At 53.5% G+C, this 21,746-nt stretch overlaps 2 protein-coding genes and 1 long non-coding RNA gene across 3 annotated transcripts in view; 1 reads left to right on the top strand and 2 right to left on the bottom strand.

Annotated features, from left to right (window-relative positions):
- The window catches only part of SSU72 (SSU72 homolog, RNA polymerase II CTD phosphatase), a 31,489-nt gene extending 23,545 nt beyond the window's left edge, over positions 1-7,944 (bottom strand). The window contains exon 1 of the mRNA XM_014863145.3: positions 7,469-7,944. Coding sequence (XP_014718631.1) covers positions 7,469-7,548 — 80 coding nt within the window. The 5' untranslated portion in view covers positions 7,549-7,944. The remainder of the gene's footprint in view (positions 1-7,468) is intronic.
- Positions 7,945-7,967: 23 nt separating this feature from the next.
- On the top strand, positions 7,968-9,270 carry LOC123285616 (uncharacterized). The gene is made up of 2 exons (XR_006527374.2): positions 7,968-8,296; positions 8,739-9,270. It is a non-coding gene; the product is annotated as an uncharacterized lncRNA (long non-coding RNA).
- A 6,509-nt stretch (positions 9,271-15,779) lies between these two features.
- FNDC10 (fibronectin type III domain containing 10) lies at positions 15,780-17,995 on the bottom strand. The gene has a single exon (XM_014863081.3). The coding sequence runs from the start codon at positions 17,891-17,893 to the stop codon at positions 17,213-17,215; it is 681 nt and encodes a 226-aa protein (XP_014718567.3). The 5' UTR covers positions 17,894-17,995; the 3' UTR covers positions 15,780-17,212.
- Between the last annotated feature and the right edge of the window lie 3,751 nt (positions 17,996-21,746).

Raw genomic sequence — 21,746 nt, 5'->3', positions numbered from 1 at the left:
TCGGGAAAAGCAAAATCTTCCGACAAAGATATACAAAAGATTCACTTAGAGTTCATTCATCACTCTTTCAAAAAAAGTAAGTATTTTTATATAACTCAGTCATCTCCTTTTGGCCATTCCTTTGAGGTACTTGTCATCTAGAATTTATTAAAATGAGCCCAGGCACAAAAGCTCTTGAAATACATTAATGAGATGAGTCGTTAATGTGGTCAAGTTGATTCCCACTCCTGGCAACTCCATGGACAGCAGAGCAAAGCCCTGCCAGGTCTTTCTGTACCATCCTCTCACCTTCCAGCACAGTATCAGACAATGCATTGCTGCTACTCATAGGGGTATCATGGTCAATTTTTTTGGGAAGTGAGTGGCCAGGTCCTTCCTCCTGGTCTGTTTCAGTCTGGAAGCTCCACTGAAACCTGTCCACCACAGGGAACCCTGCTGATACTTGAAATCCCAGTGGCACAGCTTTCAGCATCACAGCAACACACAGCCACCACAGTGTGACAGCTGACAGATGGGTGGTGTGGTTCCCTGACAGGGAAACAAACCTGGGTCTTGGCATTGAGAGCGCCGAATCTTAACCTTTAGACCACCAGGGCTGGCTATTAATGAAATATCCAATGAATAATCTTTAATTTAGCCAAGAAATAGCAAAGAGAATTATTAAATCTGCAATAGCTGAAGTTTTAAAAATTAAAAATGACCACGCTCTCTACTGGTGGCAGGCTTACCATTCCATCTTGATTCAACAGTATTTCCTGGAGTTTACTACAGGCTGGGAATACAGCAGTGATCAAAAGAGACCCAAATCCCACTCCTCAGATACTCTGGGGGGATAGGGTAACAAGATAAGTAAAACGTCCAGTCCACAGGACAGTGAGCAGCACGGCAATGGAGAAAGCCACGATGTGGGAGTGGAGGTGGCAGGAAGAGTGGGAGACAACGCCCCTCGGGGTGGGTCTCAGCCCTGGGAGCACCTCAGTGCATGTTGCACCCCATGACAGAGACCTGGACGGGACCCCAGAATCTTTCAGGTTGGAGTAGGGCAGGTGTGCCACCTACCAGCTGCCACAGGGCTCCCGGGAGGCTCCAGATGGAGAGCCCTGGGGCAGGGTCTCGAGCCCCCATCCTGCTGGAGTCTAAATTGCCTGGATGGCGCCACCTGGCAAGGACCATCTTCTTCACTCATCTTGTGTCCTGGTGGGGTTTGAGGTTTGCATTAGGTGTCCAAATGGAACATTCTCTATTTCAGTCTGACCATATCCCTAAAAGTTGGGATTGGCTGCATCCCAAAGAACGCGGCCCTGCCCTCCACTTGACTGATCCTAAACAAGGCTCCTAGGAGGATGACTGCTGGGTCTCGGACAGGGGAAGACTCCCTTATTAGAAACAGACAGTGGGGTAGGCGGCCTGCTGCCCTCTCCTCAGCGGCCTCCCCAACTTTCTGAAGTGTTCATAAAGCGTATTTAAAAATAAAATGAAACACAGTTTGCTCTTCCCCCAACAAAATGTTCCCAAGTGGCAAAAAGGCTAATTAGCAACAGAAGAGCTGTTTCTTCTAAGCTGATGCAACTGACATAACAGCCCATCTTGTGCTGTGACAACAGCACAGTGTGACAATTTGTTTCTTATATAAAAGAACTGCTATAAAAATATTCCTGACAACCAAAAGGCTTTGTCTCAAGAGCCAACTATTTTTATGTTAAACGAATCTTCCAGACAAGTATTTATCATGTGTTTTTACAAGTATCAAAAATCTATCATAAAGAACCTATCATGGTTAGCGCACTCTGCTTTGGCAGCACAGGGTTTCGCCAGTTCGAATCCTGGACGTGGACATGGCACTGCTCATTAGGCCATGCTGAGGCGGCGTCCCACGTGCCACAACTAGAAGGACCCACAACTAAAATATACAACTACGTACTGGGGGGATTTGGGGGAGAAAAAGCAGGGGGGAAGAAAAAAAGAACCTATCATAGAAAATGTTAAATTTTGGAAAACAGAATTATTTCTATCGCTATCCCAATGACTAAAAGTAAAATAAAAATGCTAAAATGAACACCAAAAAGGATCATAAGAAAATATGCAAATTAACAATGTGGGTTACAGTATTTTTCCTGTTTTCTAAAAGTGTGGTTATTAGCCTGATTTAAAGCATTATTTTGGCTAAGACTGAAACTGCTGCGAGCCTTCTGAAAGCATGACCTGTCTATAAGTAAGACAAGATGCACCTACAATCCTGTCACCTTTACTGTAGGTACACTCATGCACTGCTGACCAGGCCAACTTCAGCTATATGATGACCTCATCTGTATAGAACACAAAGCACCTGCTCAAAAGCCATTACACTTAAACGCTTGCCTGTAATTTCACTGTGGTACAGCCAAATGACTGGGAAGATAAAACTCTTCTGAAATGGTAATGTTCCAATAAAATTTGTTATCACTAGCAAATGTGGACACTAAACACATTTTTTTTTTGAGGAAGATTAGCCCTGAGCTAACATCTGCCGCCAATCCTCCTCTTTTTCTTTTGCTGAGGAAGACTGGCCCTGAGCTAACATCCGTGCCCATCTTCCTCTACTTTATATGTGGGACGCCTGCCACAGCATGGCTTGCCAAGCAGTGCCCTGTCCACACCCAGGATCCAAACCGGCAAACCTCAGGCCGTCGAAGTGGAACATACGCACTTAACTGCTGTGCCACCAGGCCAGCCCCTCTAAACACACTTTGATAAATGTTTTCTAGGAGTTATTTCGTTCTTATCCTCCCAAAAGGTCAAAAACAAAACTGAGAGGCTTCTAAGCATGAAGCATCATCAGGTGTCCAGCTTGTGACAAATGGCCATTATGTTTAGCTCGTCAGTGCCCCTGCTCAGACGTCCCTCCTTCAGGCCTGCTTTTCCACAACCCAGCTTCTCACAGGCCATCTTGCTCCACTGGTCACTGCCGGCCTCCCTAATGTCTCCCCCTCCACAGTACCAGCAGAGAGCAGGCCCTCCGTATCTGGTACTTCAGATGGCCCAGCAACAAGACCACCATCAGAGTGCTGCTTCCAGCTCCAACACTAAGCAGTCCTGAGCAGGAACGTGCTATTAGCCATGTGTGAACCTGTGGAACTACCTTCCCAGTGCTGGGCTCCATCTATTCTCATCTATAAAAGGCTGGAGAAGATGATCCTTAATGCAGGGAAAAATGTTTTAGCTTTGGAAGCTGTTACCATGCTTGGTCTACTGAGTTCTGTCTCAATGTTCACATTCAAACAGAAATCTACTTTCCTCCAACCATCCTCCTGGTCTTAGTTCTGCTCCTGAAGACAAAAACAGTCCCATAAATCCTAGGAAGGCAAATGTGCTCCCCTGTAGACACCTTTTCCACATCTTCTGCCTTCTTAGGGACATGATTCCAAATCCTTTCACCTTACCAAATGGTTTCCAGTTCCTTCTTCAAGCACACGCACAACCAAAATAGCAAAAATGCAGCCAAAGGGGCTGCAGGGCACAGCTGACCACCACTCCCTGGTAAAAGACAAGAAGCTTGTGGGAAGGTGTTCAAGACCAGGGAGGGGTTCAAGCACCATGACTGCAAGTGTGCTGTAGGCCACCTGGGATCAAATCCTGTGTGTGACCCCACAACCTCAGGCAGCTGAGACCTAGTCCTGTCTGGAGAAGGCTGGAGTACCCCTATACCAGTATCGCTTGGGACCCTGGTGTCTGGTTACGACATTAAGACTTGAGAGGCCCACCCAATCAGAGGATCACAGGACCTCAGCTGACTGCACTTGCCACACCCTGGATCCTTCTTCAGCTCCTCTTTTCACCCATCTTGAGTCTCAGTTCTGTTACTCATCATGACCAGAGTCCCTTGTGTCCAAATCCCTGCTGTCACTCACGAGCCAGGGCTTCCTGCTCTGGGTACTGTCTCTTCACCTGCATGAATGTGGACATCCTAAAAGCTGTGAGGATGAAACCAGACAGCATTTGGAAAGCACCTGGCACAAAAGAGCTCAAGAAACAGAGTGAACTGTTTCTTTCACATCTGCAGCCTCTCTGCTCATCTTCCCAAAATCACATAGCTCAGGAAGTTAAGATTGAAAACCAACTAAAAATTCAGTCCAGCAATTTATAGAAGATTTTCTTTAAAATTTGTTTTGAATTGCTATGATTAAAATCAACACAACTTCCAAAAATCAACACACTCCTTAACATCTAGGAGATAGTTTGGAACAAAAAAAAACAAATTAATTGGCTCCAAAGGGAAATCTAAATCCACTCAGTACAAAGAACAGGAGGTTCTGTGGAAACATACAACAGTCTATCAACACCACCTAAAAACCTAAAGGACTCTCAGGACTGGTATTTGAAACAATTTAGTCTCAAAAGATAAAAATGATCAGTCCAGGGAACATTACGACGAGCTCTAGAAAATGCCAACATTTATTACCACTTGTATTCGACTTGTCAGAAAAATACAGTCCAAGTTGATTGCCAATAGAGCCAAAAAATGGGGGGGGGATGGAAGGGAGAAGGGCTCACTGATACCTACCGTGCACATTCAATTAACTGCATTGCTTCTGATATTTCATTTCAGAAGCTTTCCCATGCATAGTTTTACGTAGTTGCAACTAAACTGCATACAAAATTTTCCAGTTCTTTCAGTTATCATACCATTTTCCTATGCTTTTCACAAACATCATCTTTGAGGTCTAAGTCTCCAAACCTGACTTTTATAAGCTCTCATAGCTGTAACAGAAAACCATCATATAAATCTCCTAAAAATGTTTTTAAATCCTGTACTAACCCCAATAGAGATAAAGCCATAAATAATTTTCAAAAGTCAAAGTGACGTGAAAAGTTGCTCAACCTCAACAGCAATTTTAAAACCAAAGGATGGAGCCAGCCCGGTGGCGCAGTGGTTAAGCGCACACGTTCCACTTCGGTGGCCCCGGGTTCACTGGTTCGGATCCCGGGTGCAGACATGGCACCGCTTGGCACACCATGCTGTGGTAGGCGTCCCACATATAAAGTAGAGGTAGATGGACATGGATGTTAGCTCAAGGCCAGTCTTCCTCAGCAAAAAGAGGAGGATTGGTGGCAGATGTTAGCTCAGGGCTAATCTTCCTCAAAAAATAAATAACTAAATAGAAAATAAAAAACTAAAGGAAAGGTGAGATCCTTCTTGCTCTGGCAGCATGAAAAGATGAAAATAACGCCCAGATTATAAGGAAAAAGGAATTCTACAAATAGCTACTTTTCTGGAAAGCAGTCTGGCAAAATGTATGAAAATGTAAAATACGCCTACCTTTCGACTCAGTGAGTCCACCTCTAGGAATTTAAGCCAAGGAAATAACCAGAAAAGCGTGCAAAGATATATGGCACAAGAATGTTAACATCATAAGACTGAAAAACACAAGGTCCAAATTGTATTACTGGGGGATTGGTTACAAAACTAATCGCCACAGGACTCCCCTGGATTATTGCTCTGTGGTTTTGTAACCACTTCCACTACTGGATGTGAACAGATGTACTCAAATTCAGTATACCAAAATGAAAGCAGAAATGATACTGAAATCAGACTTGCGTTTACCACGTTCCATGAACAGAGATTACAGAAGGGCATCCTGGCCTCCCTGCAGAGTGTGGACACACAGGAGACGCCCAGAAGGACCCACACCCAATGGCACTTGGGCTGATCTTTATCTCCTTCATCTTCTGTGTATTTTCTACAGTGAGCATGCCTTGCAACAAGCAAATATTACCATTTTAACAGAGGAAACAGCCCTCAAATATAGGCATTTTAGAAATTTAAGAGTCACGTCAAAAAACTTCACATTCAGGTTATCAATAACGTATGTTACCCTAAACTTACCTCCTTTTGCCCTCATTCTCTTTTTATGAGTAAATGTGAGAGACAGTCAAGTGGGTAGAAGCACATGGAACAACTACTTGGTGATTACTCCGAGAGGATCTTCTGCACCCCTTTCCCTGGAGACCCAATGCTGGGCTGGCTCTAGCCACTGGGAACTAAACAGGACACGCCATTTTGTAGAGACTGTCTGATTTCATTACAAAGTTGCTACACATAATCAAGAAATATCTCCCTTTGTTAAGGTTTCATCCCAACTTTGTTATGCAGATACAGCAGGAGACCTTAAACAAGGGAGGGCCAGCCAGAAGAAGCTGGACGTCGTATAACCAAAGATGTGAAATCTTATTTCCTGGCAGTGTGAACCTTGCATTTTTTTGCTTAAACTTACCAAACTTTTAATGACTCTGAACAGATAAATGCAGTTTGGGGATCAGACCTAGCACAATGTAATTCTAGTTTAAATACAACCTTTGCATTAATTTGTTAGGCTCAAAGCATACCACACTCTACCAAAAAATGACATCAGGCGAATACCATGGACAGTGCGGTAGGAAGAAGAATTAAAGAAGCAGGAAGAAGTAAACTCCTAATTGGCAGATGGTGGACATCTGACACTTCCAGCTTCTTAAGAAACAAGAGCGATGGGGCATTCTACCTTGCCCAAGTTACTCAGCAGACTAAAGCCGGACTGTGGGAGCCAGAGGGCGAGGCACTGGTGTCGTTCAGTGTCCACGTATGGAAACTGCGGGAGAAAAGGCACGTTCAACTTTTACTAGCAAAGTTGACATGTATACCAAACTTAACGCAGGCGGTCAATTTCACGTTTTGTAAAGTGAGTTTCAACGAAAAAACTGTATCAAACGGGAATAAACTTTTATTAAACACATACAACACCAGGGTCACAAAACAGGAGTCAGTACCGAAATATAAAGTGGAAGCATGAAACTGGACTCACGTGTACTCCAGAAATTACCGAATCGAGACCTTTAAGGGAAAAGGAGGACTTTTTTGTATGAGACTTGAAAATGTAGATAGGAGAAAATACAAAGTCACGAAGTTAACAAAAAAGGCCATTTCCGTTTTTCTAAGACTCATCCTATCCTGAGCTTATTTTGCGCAAGTTTTCCAGCAGCTTTGGTAAATGACACGCCCTGGAGACGCAGGAGTCGGACACTATCATCTCGCAGACCCTGGCCTTGGCCTCGGTACGTCCCGCCTCACCGAGGAGCATTTTACAGCAGACCCGATGCAAGACAGGCGTGTAAAGGGGACCAAACTGCATCAGGCTTTCAGGTTTACTGGGAACTCTGAAGTTTCCGCGACGCGGGAACATTTCGGCTCAGAACCTCAATTTTCCCGCGACGCTAAACACATGTGGGGGCACCGCGCGGCCGACCGAGCCTTGTCAACTCCTTACTGCGCGCGGCCCCGCGGCCAACGAGGCCGGCCGCGGCGCGGCCCCTCGGGCGTCCTTCGGGGGCCGCAGGCTTCGGGGCCGGGAGCCGGGGCCGCCGCCGCCCAGCATGGGCCGGGAGCGGGCGGAGGGACGGCCGGTCGGCCGGCGTCCGACGGGGCGCGCTGGGCAAGGGCGGAGGCCCCCACTACCTGAGGATGTTGTGCGCCTCCATGCTCCGGTTCTGGTTGCTCGAGCACACCACCGCCACCCGCAGCGGCGACGACGGCATGACGGCGGCCGCACCGTCCACGACTCTCCGGCTCCGGGACTCCCACCCAGCCGCGGCGCTTCCGCGCGAGCAAGATGGCGGCTGGGGCGCCCGGAAGTCATGACGCGGAAGCGGCGCCGTCGGCCACGTAGCGCGTCGGGACGCGCGGCGCGGGCGTGTGCACGGTGTCCCGGTGGCCTCACCGCCCTGGCCGAGAGCTTCGGGCCGCGCAGGGAGGGAGGCGCGTTCCGGAGCGCCGGCCGGTGAGCGCGCCGCTGCTCTGGCGTGCGCGGTCGAGGCCTGCGCTCCACACAGGGGCTGCCTGCCAACCCGGCGCCCTGCGCCGGCGTCCTGACGCCATACGGCCCCGCCGCCGTCGCCGGGAGTGACGCGTTAAAGCGCCTCGCCGGAGCCTGTGACGTCACGAACGTCCCGCCGTCGTCGCTGAGAATGACGCGCTAGGCGCCGCGGCCGCCCGGACGGGCCTCCGAGGCGGCTGGTCGCATCCCGGCGTCTCGCGGGCCGGCTCTGCGCCCTCCCGCGGCCCCTGGGGCCTATGGGTCTGGCCTGCCGCCCGGGCCCCGACACCCGAGACCCGCTCTGCGCTGTCCCCCGGGACCCTCCGTGTCGCTCCTGCGTGCCCCCTTCTCTAGCCGAGCCCCGCGCCCCCCCCAGGACGAGCGCCGCGGCTCCCCCGGCCCGCCAGGCTCGCGCCGACGGCGGCACATCGCGCTCCGCTGCTAACCGCCAAGTTCAGCGTGTAAGCGAGGTTAGGAACGTGTGTGGACAGGGGCCTAGAGGCAGCGGGGGTGCTGGAGGAGACGGCCGTGGAGGCCTCCCGCGGCGGGAGGGCGAACTGGCCGGATCCGGGGGTTGGTTAGGACACCGCGAGCTTGAATCTAGGGACGTGCTATGACAGTGAAACTAGTCAACGCGGTTTCGTTCTCCAGCCGCGTCCAGCCGTCTGGACGCAGGCTTGGAATGGAAGCGCAACAAAGGGCGGGGGGCAAGGGAGTTGCGGTTCCCCAACGTGGATCCACAAGTGGGAGAGGTGAGAGGGGGAGGCGCATGGGTGGCATTAGTGGAAAGGCACGGCGCGCCCTGAGTTGGAGATCCCAGTGGAATGGGAGAAATGTCACTGGAGTGAGGCGGTGGTAGAGTAGGATGCCTGAAACAGGATGTAGAAGTGGCTACTTTTTGACTACCTGTAGGCTCGGTGTGACCATAGACACGCGTGGAACTCAGTCTCCCTTTTGGAGAGGAGTAAGAAACTCAGAAGCCAGGGTGGTGAGGGACCACCATTACTGATACTGATGTCCGCTATGATCGCTCGTGATAGCTTCCTGGAGGAAAAGACTGAGAACCAGGCACTCCGAATCCTTAAGGACCTCTGGGCATGGTGAGGGTGGGGGGAGGACACAGTGCATGGCTGCAACAAGGAAACATTTACTTGGAAGGACTTGAGGGTTTGAAGGATGAATGAGGGGGAATGAAGGCATCTTCCCCACCTCCCTTCTGTATATTTACATATATGCAAAATGTAAATCCAAAAGGACACACAGCACAATGTTCAAGTGAGACAGCAGGTATTTATGGGTAGTGGGATTAAAGGTGCTTTGAATGCCCTTTATACTTTCATGGATTTTTTTACTTTGTTTTTTTATGGTGAACATGTATTTTCTTTCACATTCTCAACAAATAATAGAACTATTTACATTTTGAAAATAAAACCCCTCCATGGCTTCCCCAGTGTGCTCAGAACCATTAACCTGAATTCAAAGACACTGGCCTGACAGCAGCTCACCTCTCCCTACTCCTATTTAGAACTTAATGGTCCATCAACTAAAAATTATCTGTCCCATGCCTTTTTACCTCTGCGTGTGCCGCCCTCATACCTCAAGTCTTAGTCCAGTCATTGAGATTCAGGTAGATGCCAACTTCAAGAGAGCTGCCTGGGCCTGGCCTGGTGGCCCAGTGGTTAAGTCCGCGCGCTCCGCTGCAGGCGGCCCAGTGTTTCGTTGGTTTGAATCCTGGGCGCGGACATGGCACTGCTCGTCAAACTACGCTGAGGCACCGTCCCACATGCCACAACTAGAAGGACCCACAACGAAGAATATACAACTATGTACTGGGGGGCTTTGGGGAGAAAAAGGAAAAAAAGAAAATCTTTAAAAAAAAAAAAAGAGAGAGAGCTGCCTCCCTTCCCCCTCTTCTCCATCTGGTCACTTATACTCCTGACACCACATTCAACTTGCTCTTGTGGTTCTGAACATTTATTTTAGCATCTGTGCTCCCCTGCCTTAGCGCATTCACAGACGCTAAGCTCCAAGGGGCTAGGGCCTCCATTTCCAGCCGAGAAGCCTTCATTGCCTTATGTCCAGTGTATTTAGAACTGTTGTCCCTGTGGAGGCGCTCACTGATAGATAGATGTATAAATATCTAGATAGATATACACACACACAAACACGTCTACCAGATATGCAATTTGTGAATATTTTCTCTGTGGCTTCCCTTCTTCTCTCATCAGTGTCTTTTTTTTTTTTTTTTTAAGATTTTATTTTTCCTTTTTCTCCCAAAGCCCCGTGGTACATAGTTGTGTATTTTTCAGTTGTGGGTCCCTCTGGTTGTGCTGTGTGGGACGCCACCTCAGCATGGCTTGATGAGCGGTGCCATGTCTGCACCCAGGATCTGAACCAGTGAAACCCTGGGCTGCCAAAGCGGAGCGCGTGAACTTAACCACTCGGACACGGGGCCGGCCCCTGATCAGTGTCTTTTGAAAGACAAAAGTTCTTAAGTTTGATAAAGAACAATTTATCAATTTGTTCTTTTAAGGATTGTGCTAAAATATCTGATGGGAAGAATACACTGGATGGGATTAATGGTAGATTAGACGTTGCAGAAAAGATTAATGAAATTGAAGACATACAAATAGAAATTATAAGTGAAACAGAAAAGTGAGAGAAGAAAAGGATGAAAAAGTGAAGAGAGTATCAATGAACTGAGGTGCAACTTCCAGCAGCTGGCACCTGTGTAATTGGAGTTCCCAGAGAGTGAGTTTGCTCACTGGCTGGTTGGTGGAGGCACTACTCCTGGCCCTGCTTGAACCCTGGGTAGTTTTCCCTCTAATCCTTTTGGTTGGCTCTTTTCCTGGCCTCATATTTTCCTCACACACATACACTAGTCAGTCCTAAGCTACACATCTCCATGTCCTCTTTCTTCAGTGTTCTGCCCTGCAAACTCTAGCCATCTTGGCCTTTCGGATCCATTCACTCAACTCAGGGAGACCACTGGGCCCTGCCTGAGTCCCCTCCTTGCTCCACATCCTGAAAACTCCAGGCAGTAAGCTGGAGCAGTCACAGAATTCAGCTCATTTGTTTCCTTTCTCTCGGGAGTCACGGCCCTTCACTGCATTATGGCCAATGTATTTAGAACGGTTCTTTCACATATTCTGTATGGTTTTTTAGTTGTTTCAAGTGGAAGAGTAATTCTGGTTCCTGTCACTTCATCTTGGCTGGAACCAGAAGTCTCAGTCAACTTTAAAAAGAGTAAAATGTGGAAACTCACCCTACAGATATTAAGATTCATCAAGGTTATAATAAGATCATGGAGTGCCATTGTAGGAAAAGACAAACACACCTATGCAATAGAAGAGCCTTAAGTAGACCCATGTCTGTATGGGAATGTGGTATACAATGTGGGGCACCACGTGATGGAGAAGGACGGACTGTTTCTGTAGGCTGGGTTGGGAAAATTGGCCCAGTGTTGGATATAAAAAGTTGGATCCCTACCTCACACCACATACAAAGGTAACCTCTAGATAGATTAAAAACATAAATATGAAATGTCAAATCAGCCAATCAAAACACAGTAGGGAAATATTTTTGTATTCTTTGGGTGTGTAAGGATTGCTTAAGATAAAAAAAAAATGCATACAACATCTAGAAAAAATGATGTCTGATATCAAAATTAAGGATTTATTTTCAACAAAGGACACTACTGATGATGTTAACAGCATAGGAGGAAATACCTGCAACATCCAAAATGGTCAAAGATAAGTAGCTAGAACTGTGCTGTTCAATACAGTACCCACTGTACATTTGGCTATTTAAACTGAAGTTTAATTAAAATTTAAAATGCAGTTTCTCAGTTAGATTAGTGCCATGTGAAGTCCTTGGTATCCACACCTGACTAGTACACTAGTGTCTACTGTGGATTGAATTGTGTTCGTGTGTTATTGTGATTCATGAGAAATATATATTTGGTCATTCGGATGACCAAAATACTTCTGACATATTTGGTATTCATCTGCAGTTCCTAGCTCACAGTTCTGAAAACCTTGGAAATTCCTCAGCTTCTGGAGTGATAAAGGTGTCTCATTATGTAAGTGAAGCTGACTTTTGACCCCCACGGTGGTGGGGGGGGTGGGGTGCTGGTTGCCAGGGGAACCAGCCTTGTGACCAAAGGATTGGAACTTTCAGCCCCACCCCCTGACTTCTGGGAAGGGGAGGGGCTTGAAGTTGAATCTCTTGCCAGTGGTCAATGACAGAAGCTCTTGTGTTGAGGACCTCACCCTATGTATCTCTTCATCAGCTGTTGATTCTTATCCTTTAATGTCCTTTGTAATAAATTGGTATCTAGTGAGTTTTGTGAACTGTTTTCTTGAGTTTTCTGAGCCATTCTAGCAAATTTATCGAACCCTAGAAAAGGGTCATGAGAACCTTTGATTTGTAGCCTGTTGTTCAGAAGCACAGGCAACAACCTGGGCTTACAACTGGCATCTGAAGTGGAGGGCAGTCGTGTGGGACTGGGCCCTTTCTCTCTGCGATCTGACTCTATCTCTGGGTAGACAGTGTCAGAATCCATATCCAATCTATAAATGAAAATTTGGGTGAGTTTATTCTGAGCTTAAATCTGAGGATTATAACCCGGGAGAGTCTTTCCACAAAGGAACAGAGCACTCCAAAGAAATGGGGGTATAAGGGTGGTTATATACCCTCAAAGAGGATGTTTCACAGAGGATTGAAATGTCCCTCCCACAATAGTCGCGAGACTGCTCTGTCGGCACAGCGATTGATGGCAATAGCAGGTAGGTCTTCTGTCTCTGTGAACACAGCAGAGTGGCAGTCTGTTGTCTCCAGCTGGGTGGTCACAGGTGAGCTGGGAGGTGAGTGCAGCAATCAGTTCCTAGCCTAAAGAAAAATGCTAATGTCGGGGGGAAGTTGCATCTTTATCTCAAGGGCCTTTGTTCTGGCCAAAGGAAATGTCTAAGCAGATATGCAATGCGTGCTCAATAGCCAGTCAGGCCCTTTTGGAGGAAAAAAAAAGAAGTCAGGCCGAATTAGGTTTATACCAAATGGCTTCCTCATATACTCCAATATATCCTATTGCTTGCCATTTTTATTTGTCAAACCCCAAACAAATGTACCATAGGAAACAGAAGCAGCAGCACGTACCATCCCTACAGATGAGGCATGCCAGAAAAGAGAAAACCTTTAACCACGTGTTTCATCACAAGCTAATAGAGTTAGAAGATGGTAAAAGTTACGAAAGAACACCCTGCATCAGAAATGGGGAAAAAAATTTACTGAGATCGTTGGGGGAAAAATTAAGATTTGAAAAGACTGCTGATACAACTTAGAAATAAAAGAACAGATTTCTAAAGAAGATTAACAGGAGGAAAACCCAAATGACACCTTGAAAGAAAGAAGTAGCAAAAAAATTCTCTTAATTAAAAAAAAATACTAACATGGAATTGCTCTTGAAAAAAGAAAAAAAGAGGTAGCAAGTGGCTCTGATGCCCCTGCCTTCAGAGGTGAAGGCCGGTCCCCCTCCCTGGAACGCCCACGCCACCCATTCTCAGCACTGCTCCCCGGGGGCATGTGGCCAGTCCCCAGAGACAGGGTTGGAGGAGGCTCTGGGTATCAGGGGCCCAGGACTCTAGACTCAGGCTGCAGTGGCCAAATTGCTCGTCCCCCAGGTCCAGGTCTACAGCAGCTCCTTGGCTGTGCCTCCCCAGGACCAAATCCAACAGCCCTGCCCCCATCCTGAGATCACCAGGGAAACACCAGTCCAACATGTGCCCCCGGAGAAACTTTTCCTCTATCTGCCCTTGATGCTGCCTGCTGCACTTGGTGTCGTCTGTCTCCGTGCCCCCTCCCCAGCTTAGCCGGCCCTGAGAGTGTGAGGGCCTCCCAGGGCCAGCGCTGATGAGACCAGAGGAGCAAGCAGTTGCTGGGGGCCATGGGGGAGGAGCCTGGGCAGGCAGGTCTGCATCCTGGTGTCACTGCTGGGTCCCCAGAGCCAGCCACATGGGTGCATTCAGCCGGCCCAAGTTCACAGACGATTGTGTCTCATTCCCATTGGCTAAATGAACGTGCCATGGATTCAAGTGTGGGGCTGAGCAGAGAATCAGGAGTTCTATTTTGCACACACCAGCCAACATAGTGAGAATTTCAAGGGCCACCTGTCTGGAGCTTGAGGAGGGTCAGGCTGGGGACATAGCCCTGGGGATCTTGGCCCAGAGGGCACGTTAAGTCATGGCAAAGACACGAATAACAATGGCTACGATTTATCTCTACCTGGCTAGTCTCACGTAAGCCTTGCAAGAAGCCTGTGAATTAGGTCCTATTACTGTTTCCATTTTACAGATGGGGAAACTGAGGCACTGAAAGGCCGCATGGCTCTTAAAAGGCAGAGCAAGGACGACAGCCCAGACAGCCCTTCAGTGCTTCGGAATCAGAGCAGAGTTATCTCTATTCCATGACAGAAAATTAGAACCTTAAGTATCTTCAGGCGCCAGTGAGAAAAGCAGTCTGGACCGATGAATGAGGCACAGGGAGGCTGCAGAGGTGACCAGAAGAGCAGAGGCCACAATGAGAGAGGGAGCGAAGGAGGCACAGCCCTCGAGGGGGGTGGAAGAGGGAAGCCTCTGGACGAGGTGTGCAGCCAGTCCTCCAGGTGGACTGGGGCAGCAGCGTGGGGCAGGAGCTTGGGTGTCCCCCGCACCCTGGGGAGGATGGTGGGGCCACCTGGGGAGAGCAGCTTGTGGGGATGACCGTGAGCTCAGAAGCAGAAGCCCTCTGCCTGGACACCAGCTGCCGGTCGTCTCACAGGCCAGGGCTCATCGCTGGACTGTGCTGGGGCAGGCCTCCTCAGCTCCACCTCTGCAGACCCAAAGCTGGACTCTGGACCTCCAAGAAGCCCCCACAACGGAGCCCTAAAGAGGCATCTCTGGAGCAGAAGGCTGAGGGTCAGTGCTGCAGGAGATGGAGGATCGGCTGATAAGACAGGCCTGTGGCTCTAGCTGGCCTGAGCTCAAGCCCACAAACGGGGCCCCAAATCAGGTGGAGGGCCGGAGGGAGAGGACAGAGGGTAAGACCTCAGGGAATTTCACCATGGCTCCAGCAGAGCCATGTGGCCCCAGCTCTGGAACCTGACTGCCCTCAGGAGCCAGAGGATGGACACCAGGGCACATCAGACCGGGCTGCCAGGAGCTCCCACTTCTGCCCTCACGGAAGACACCTGAGCGCACTTCACAGGTGGCCTGGGGTCTCCCCAGGCAAAGGGCTCCCAGGGAGTCGGGATAGAGGTGGAACCCCTCCCACTCCTGCCCACCTCACCCCTCCCCCAGGCTGTCTAGACACACTGTCACACCCCCACCTCTCGGAGGAGATGAGTCACTCTTCAGAGCCTGGCCCACCCCCAGCTGGCTCCTCAGGGTCACAGCTCTTGGATCTCAAGGACAGCCAAGGTGGGGGAGGGCCCACGCAGGAGGGCAGGTGGCGATCCAGTGAATGCCACACACTGGGGCCCCAGGTTTATCCTGTCCCCTACTCCCAGCCCTGGCACTGCATGGGGAGGCATGGACCAGGGACGGGGCCCTCCTAGAGCTGCCTAATTGCTGCTTGTCACAGCTCAAGTGGGTCAGCTGTGAGACTGGGCTATTTCTAACTGCACCAGGTGCCGCCCCCCACCCCCACCCAGCACAGCAGACCCAGGAGGATGGTTTCCCAAGGTCTGTGGGCACACCAGCAGTGGGACACCCTGCTTGTCCCTCTGCCAGAAGCTGCAAGGGCAGGGTGCCTGTGCACCCAGCCTGGGACTGACCCCACCTGACCAGGTAAAGGGTCCAGGGCCAGCCACTGGGCTGATGCTCGAGGAGCTTAGAGGAGCTGGGGAGCAAGGGGTCCACCTCCTCCTCCTTATTCTGTGCCCTTTCCTCCCACCTCTTGAATAAGCACACAAGACGGCGGTTTTGATCTAAGAATGATAGACATTTTGACAGATAATGGCGCCAGGCTCACACCTGACTAGGGCCACGCCAGGGGCGGGCAGAGCAAAGACAGAGAGGTGGGGAGTGGGTGCTTCGGAGGCACCAGCCAGGACCTGGGGTCGCTGGTGGCCACTGGGTGAGGGTGGGGATGGGTAAGCCACAGTGACTCCAGAAGTGCCAGGTCCAGGGTGGTCACAGTCAGGGGCTCATGGAGAACTCGGCGTCCCGTGCCACACCCCTCCCAGCACTCGGCATCACCAAGTGATCGGCACAAGAAGCAACCCTGGCCAGGGTGCTCAGGTCTGCCCAGAGAGGAGCAAGGTCAGCCTTCAGCCCACCTTGGGACTCTAGGCGGGCAGCAGCATTTCTGGCCAGATCCTGGGCTCCCAGCCACCAGCTCGAGGAGGGGGTGGGGTGGTGCTATCTGTCATGCTGTGGCTGAGGCTTGGGATCCAGACCACAGTACAAAGTCCAGCTGGGCAAGGCTGGCATCTATTCTGCCCTCTGGATCCAACGCTGTCCTTTCAGACCAGGTCCCCTCTTCCCAGCCATCTGTCCCCACTTGCCATAGAAAGTCCTCAGTCAGAAGCAGCACACGCAAAAGGAAGTGGGGTAGCCCGGCCCTGGAGAACTGCCAGCTTCCCCCAAGGTCAGAGGACACTCACCCCTGGGCACAGCAGCTGGACGCTTGGCCTGGCCTGCTGAGCTACATCTTGACTCCCAGCTTGTCAGACACCCACGTAGGAAAACACCACAGACTCTCTTTACCCGCACCCGACACTCCTGCAAATCTTGAAGTGGGGGTGCCCAGGGGGCTCTGGCGAGAACCACACACGAGCCAGCCAGTTTCAGGGCCACAGACCCTCTCAGACAGCACAGGACCAGGAGTTGGTTCCAGCAGTGGGCCCCAGATACTAAGGCACGAAGCTAACCTAAGCCCACTGGGGTGGGGCGGGCAAAGCATAGGCTCCAATGGGGCCCCTCGAGCTGGTAAAGCGCACAGTGACCAAGCAAGGACGACAGCCTAGTTTTTCCAAAGTGGTACACGATGCAGGAGTAGAGTGACGACCCACGGGTGCCAATGGCTCTTGCTAGAAAGGGCTCTATGTCCTGGCGGCCTCTAGAAAGGCCTCTGGAGAGCAGGGAGAGCCCTGGACGCAGCTGTCATCTCTGCCCAGGCCCAAAGGCCAGTTCCGAGCTGAAGTCTGGGATGCGGATGTCCAGCTGAGAAGGTCGTGCGACGACTTCAAGGTCCTGGTGCGGCTGGCCGGTGCCCTATCCGTCTCCAGCAGGCCCTGCGTGGAGATCCTAGGAGGGAGCAGGAACGCGGAAGGGATAGCGGGCTGGAGCGCCTGTGGCCTCCCACGAACTCGTGGGGCAGGCAGAGCCCCGGTGGGCGGGCCGCTTCGCGCTTCAGGGCTGCCTGCGCAGACCGGGGCGCCCGAAGGTCGGGTGCATGAGGTTCTCGGTGATGTAAGCCACGAGCAGGCAGATGACCACGAGCATGACGCAGATGGAGCCGCCTACCGCCGTCATGGCCACCACGATCTCCCTCATGCCGGCTGGCTCGGCGGCGAACTCCACGCACTCGGCCGGCCCGGCGGGCTCCGGGGAGGCGGCGGCAGGCTCGGCACGCAGCGGCAGCGGCTGCAGGCACAGGCGGTAGCGCACGCCGTCGTGCACGTCGGGCAGCAGGTAGTCGCGGCAGGAGGCGCCCAGCAGCACGCGCTCGCACGGGAAGCGCGTGTAGGCGCCGCGCCACGAGCAGTTGAGCGCGAAGGCGCGCACGCGGCGCGCCTCGGCCGGCGCCAGGCGCCACTGCAGCAGCACGCTGCGGTTGCGCAGGACGCTGGCGCGCAGCGAGCGGCCGGCCGAGGCGTGCGCCGCGCAGCCGGGCGCCTGGCAGCGGAAGCCGCGCGCGGGGCTGCGGAAGCACAGGCGCCCGCCGCCCGCCTCGGGGCCCTCGGGCAGCACCTTGTAGGGGCACCAGGGCGCGTCGGCCGCCGGCTCCCACCCCGGCGGCGTCGGGGCGGCCGCGGCGCAGGGCGGCGGCGCGCAGGCGGCCAGCAGCAGCAGTAGCGGCGGGGCGCGCATCCTGCGGCTGGGCCGGGCGCGGCGGGGCGCGGGCTCGCGGGCGCACGGGCGCCGGCGGTGGATCACGCGGGCCGCGCCGCCGCCGCTCCCCGCGCTCGCCCGGCGCGCCGCGCCCTCCGCCGCGCCCGCTCCGACCCGCCCCCGCGCCCCGTGCGCGCTCGGACCCGGCGCGGCGGTGGAGGCGGGGCCGCCCCACGCCCCGCCCCCATTAACCCTCGCTGGCCCGCGGCCCCCTGGAGGACCGAGCTCCGAGGAGAGGGGGCGGCCACAGCGGCCTCGCGACACCCGTCCCCGGCCGCGCGGGAGGGGCGGGATGAATGCGGGCAGGCACCGCGTGGTCCACCCACCTCTCCGTTTCTCGCCGTGTGAGTGGCTCCCCGCCCCTCCCTCGCCTCCGCCGGGTTTTTCGGAGGCTTTCTGGTGGGCTGTGGTCCCGAGTCGTGGCTCCCAAGGGCAGCTCCGCCACTGTCTTTGGCCACGCCAGTCGGGGACGCCGTGCTTCCGGATGAGGAGAGGAGGCAGCGAGCTGGAGCGCGCAGGACCCTGGTCACGGTCACCCTGCCCCATCCCAGACCCGCTGTAGGGACCCAAAGTAAGGGTCCCGACTGCCCTGACGGGGAGGGGGCGCGGACAGCAGTCCTCCTCCTTAAGGACTTCTGCCGCTGTAGCGTTGGACAGCGCCGACCTGGGGGTCGGGGGAGGCGCCACGAAGTGAGGCTTCTTTTGGAGAAAACTTTATTCACTCTGAGCACAAAGAAGGCAGCTACAGAACAGATCACGCTGATTTATCCTTCAGTCCCCTCTCCCGCATATGGCCGCGGGGTAGCCGTCCCGATCGCCTGAGAAAGAGGTCAGGGCTGGACAAAGGGAAAAGCGCTCGCACAAACCCACCTGGTGCAGTGGGTGGGCAGCGCGGCCTGGGGAAGGAGGGACACACATCTTCCCCCACTCTTGTCTTTAGGACTGGCCCCAAGACCCTAGCCCCTTAATCCCATCCCTGCCTACACTGCCAGGCGCTCAGGACGCCCCTCCAGGGCCACAGGACACCTGGCCAGGCCTGTTTGACCTGACTGGACGTGAAGCAGGAGCATTTCCTGTGCAGGGAGCATACCTCTGGTTGAGGGGCGGCTCCGTGCCCTGGGCAGAGAGGTGAGGAGGGGTCCCTAGCAACTGTGCTGTGGACCCTGGGCTCCTGGGGCAGCTTCCAGGTCCTATTCTCACCTGGGTGGGGGGAGGGAGCAGGTGAGCTGCAGTCCTCACTGAGTCCCTCCTCCCCACACACCTGCCGGTGGAGCAGAACACTCCCACCCCAGCCTCACTAGTTGCTGCTCATCACCCAAAATTCCACATCAGCACTGGATCTTGAGGCCTCCACCAGAGCCTACAGCCAAGGGTCAGGAGCCCCCCACCCAAGCCCAGCAAGCTTTATTAGCTGCCCTACAGGACTCTGACCGCAACGCCAGGTCTCCAGCTAACTGAGACTCTGAGGAGGGTCTCCCGAGGCGTCTGCTCCTAGTGGGGAAGAGTTAGGGGTGGAGGTTTGGGAGGGGCACCCCCTGGCCCTGGCAGCTTCTCCCTTCCCATCAGGCACGGAGGGCCCTGGGCCCACACTCCTGTCCCAACTATGTGGGGGACTTGGGAGGTCCCCCCGGAAAGCAGAAAGTGATGGTGACTTAGCCCACATCCCTACCCCGAGCTCCCCAGGGCATTGGCCAGCTTGCTCATCCAGTTCCAGTGGAAACCTGAAGCAGCCACAGCCACTCTGCCCCAAGGGGTAGGGGCACCGGTGCAGGTGATATTGCCGGCGGAAGGGGCCCCATGGCATCTCTGGGCCTGAGGACAGCTTAGTGGCCGGTCCACCAGTCCACTCCAGAGAGGAGAGGGATCTTCAGGCTTTGTGCGCTAGCGGAGTGGAAATCCAGTTAGATCTGGCCTGAGGCTTCCCTGGGGAGGCCGGTGGATGCCCTCAGCCTGTTCTGAGGCTGGGGGCTCATCATCGCTGAGTGTTTCCTGGTTAGGGCAGCTCCTGGCCGGGTGGAAGGGCTGGCCATGGGGCTGAGGGCTCTGCTGTCCCTCGACCTGGGCATGTCATCTGTCCAGGCATCTTGCCTACTTTGGGCCAAGAGCAGATGAGGGCAGGGGAGGGCTGTGCCCCAGGCGTCCCTGTGCAAGATCCACTGAGCTGCAGCCGGTTGGGGAGGGTGGATGTGAGAAAGCCCTGCTTCCCACCTGAGGGGTCTGGGCTGAGCCAAGGAACTGTCCCCAGAGACCATGAGGGACCCCACCCTTCACCCCACGTCGGCCCCCACACCCACCTCTGCAGCTGCCCTTGCCAACGGCCAGTGGGGATGCCCTTTCTAGTTCCACAGAGGCCCAGTCCCAGGGCTTGGCTCTGCCAAGGGGTGGAACCCCACTGCCACCAGCCACAACCTATGAGGAAAGTGGAAGATTCTGGCCCCTTGCCCTGGCCCCACAGAGACAGTCCGTCTCTGATCCTGGGTCCACCAGCCCTGAGGGCCTCCAGCGAGAGCCCCTGGAAAGTATGAGGGCTAGTGACCTTTGTGTGAGCATCTGAGGCTGCTGTCATTTTTGCCCCATTAAGGGGAGAGGATGAGGAGATCGAGGGTCAGCATCCACTTTCCGCAGGTAGCTGAGCGTGGCACTGGTGGCCTCTGGGCGTAGGGCCGGGACCACAAAGACGAGGGCCCCGGTGGCCCGCCTTTAAGCCACTGCCCACCATCAGCGTAGATCCCCTCCCATGCACAGGAACGCCCAGCACTGCTCACAGTTCACACTCACACCCCAGAGGCTTTCCCTTCACTGCTGTCTTCCAGGGCCCCGGAGGCAGACTGGAACAGGCAGCCCCCCCACTTCTGGCTGGAACCAGCTTCCTGGCAGTCCCACTGGAAACCAGAGGAAGGGGCCCGGGCTGTGCAGACGCGTAGGCGGCTGCTGGGGGTGCAGCCAGACAGGCGGAAGGGGGCCGCTGTCCAGAGAGAGAAGGACCACAGTGAGCTGCATGATCGGCCGGCGCCCACCTGCCTCCCACCCATTCTGACTTCTAGCACTAGTGTCTCAATTTCCCTTTGGGAACCCCCTTTCTCCGAACTTGGTCTGTAGGGTCTGGGTGGGGCTCACCCACCCTGCCCAGGAGTTGGCGGGGCACCCAGCCCTGGCTAGTCAGATCCATCCCCTTGGCCTCGAGGCTTTTGCTGAAGTTTATGGGAAAGGGTGATTGCTCCGCTGGCAGAGGCAGACTTCCAGCTGCTGCTGCCCTAAAGACGTCACATGGGGAGAGCTTGTCTGAGAATGAAGCCAACCCCTGAGAGAGGCAAGAAATGCAGCCAGAGTATTTGCTCCAAGTGTCTGGATCCAGCCTTGCCTGAAGTGAGCCCACCCCCTGGACTTCAAAGTCACAGAAGCCAGGAAAGCCCCTTTTGTGTAAACACTGAAACTCAGGCTTTCTGACTATTGAAACTCAGAGTCTCATCAGCTCCATGGCCTGCAGACCCTGCAGAGGCTAGCCATCCTAACCCCACCAACTTCATCTCCCACCCCTCCACCTTTCCCAGAGCCCCCGGCTCAGTCCCTCTGCCTGAAGGCCCCTCCCTGCAGATCTGAGCCTCCCCCCTGGCTGGGTCCAGAGGGGCCTCAGAGGCAGCAGGGTGGGCAGTGAGCCCCTCCGTCCCTCACCTCCAGCTGTGGACTGTGGACACAGACTAGCCCCAGGTCTGGCGAGGGGCCAGTGTGAAGGACGAGGGGCCTGTAAGGCTGAGATCCCAGGCCATGGCCCTGAGCAAAAGCTTAGGAACCACGTCCATGAAAGGACAACATGTTTTGCCGGGTCTCCTCT

The sequence above is a fragment of the Equus asinus genome, chromosome 5 (genome assembly GCF_041296235.1).
Source record: "Equus asinus isolate D_3611 breed Donkey chromosome 5, EquAss-T2T_v2, whole genome shotgun sequence".
In the NCBI taxonomy this organism is placed as follows: domain Eukaryota; kingdom Metazoa; phylum Chordata; class Mammalia; order Perissodactyla; family Equidae; genus Equus; species Equus asinus.
The sequence above is the reverse complement of the archived record's forward strand: the minus strand, read 5'-3'. Positions and strand labels throughout refer to the sequence as shown.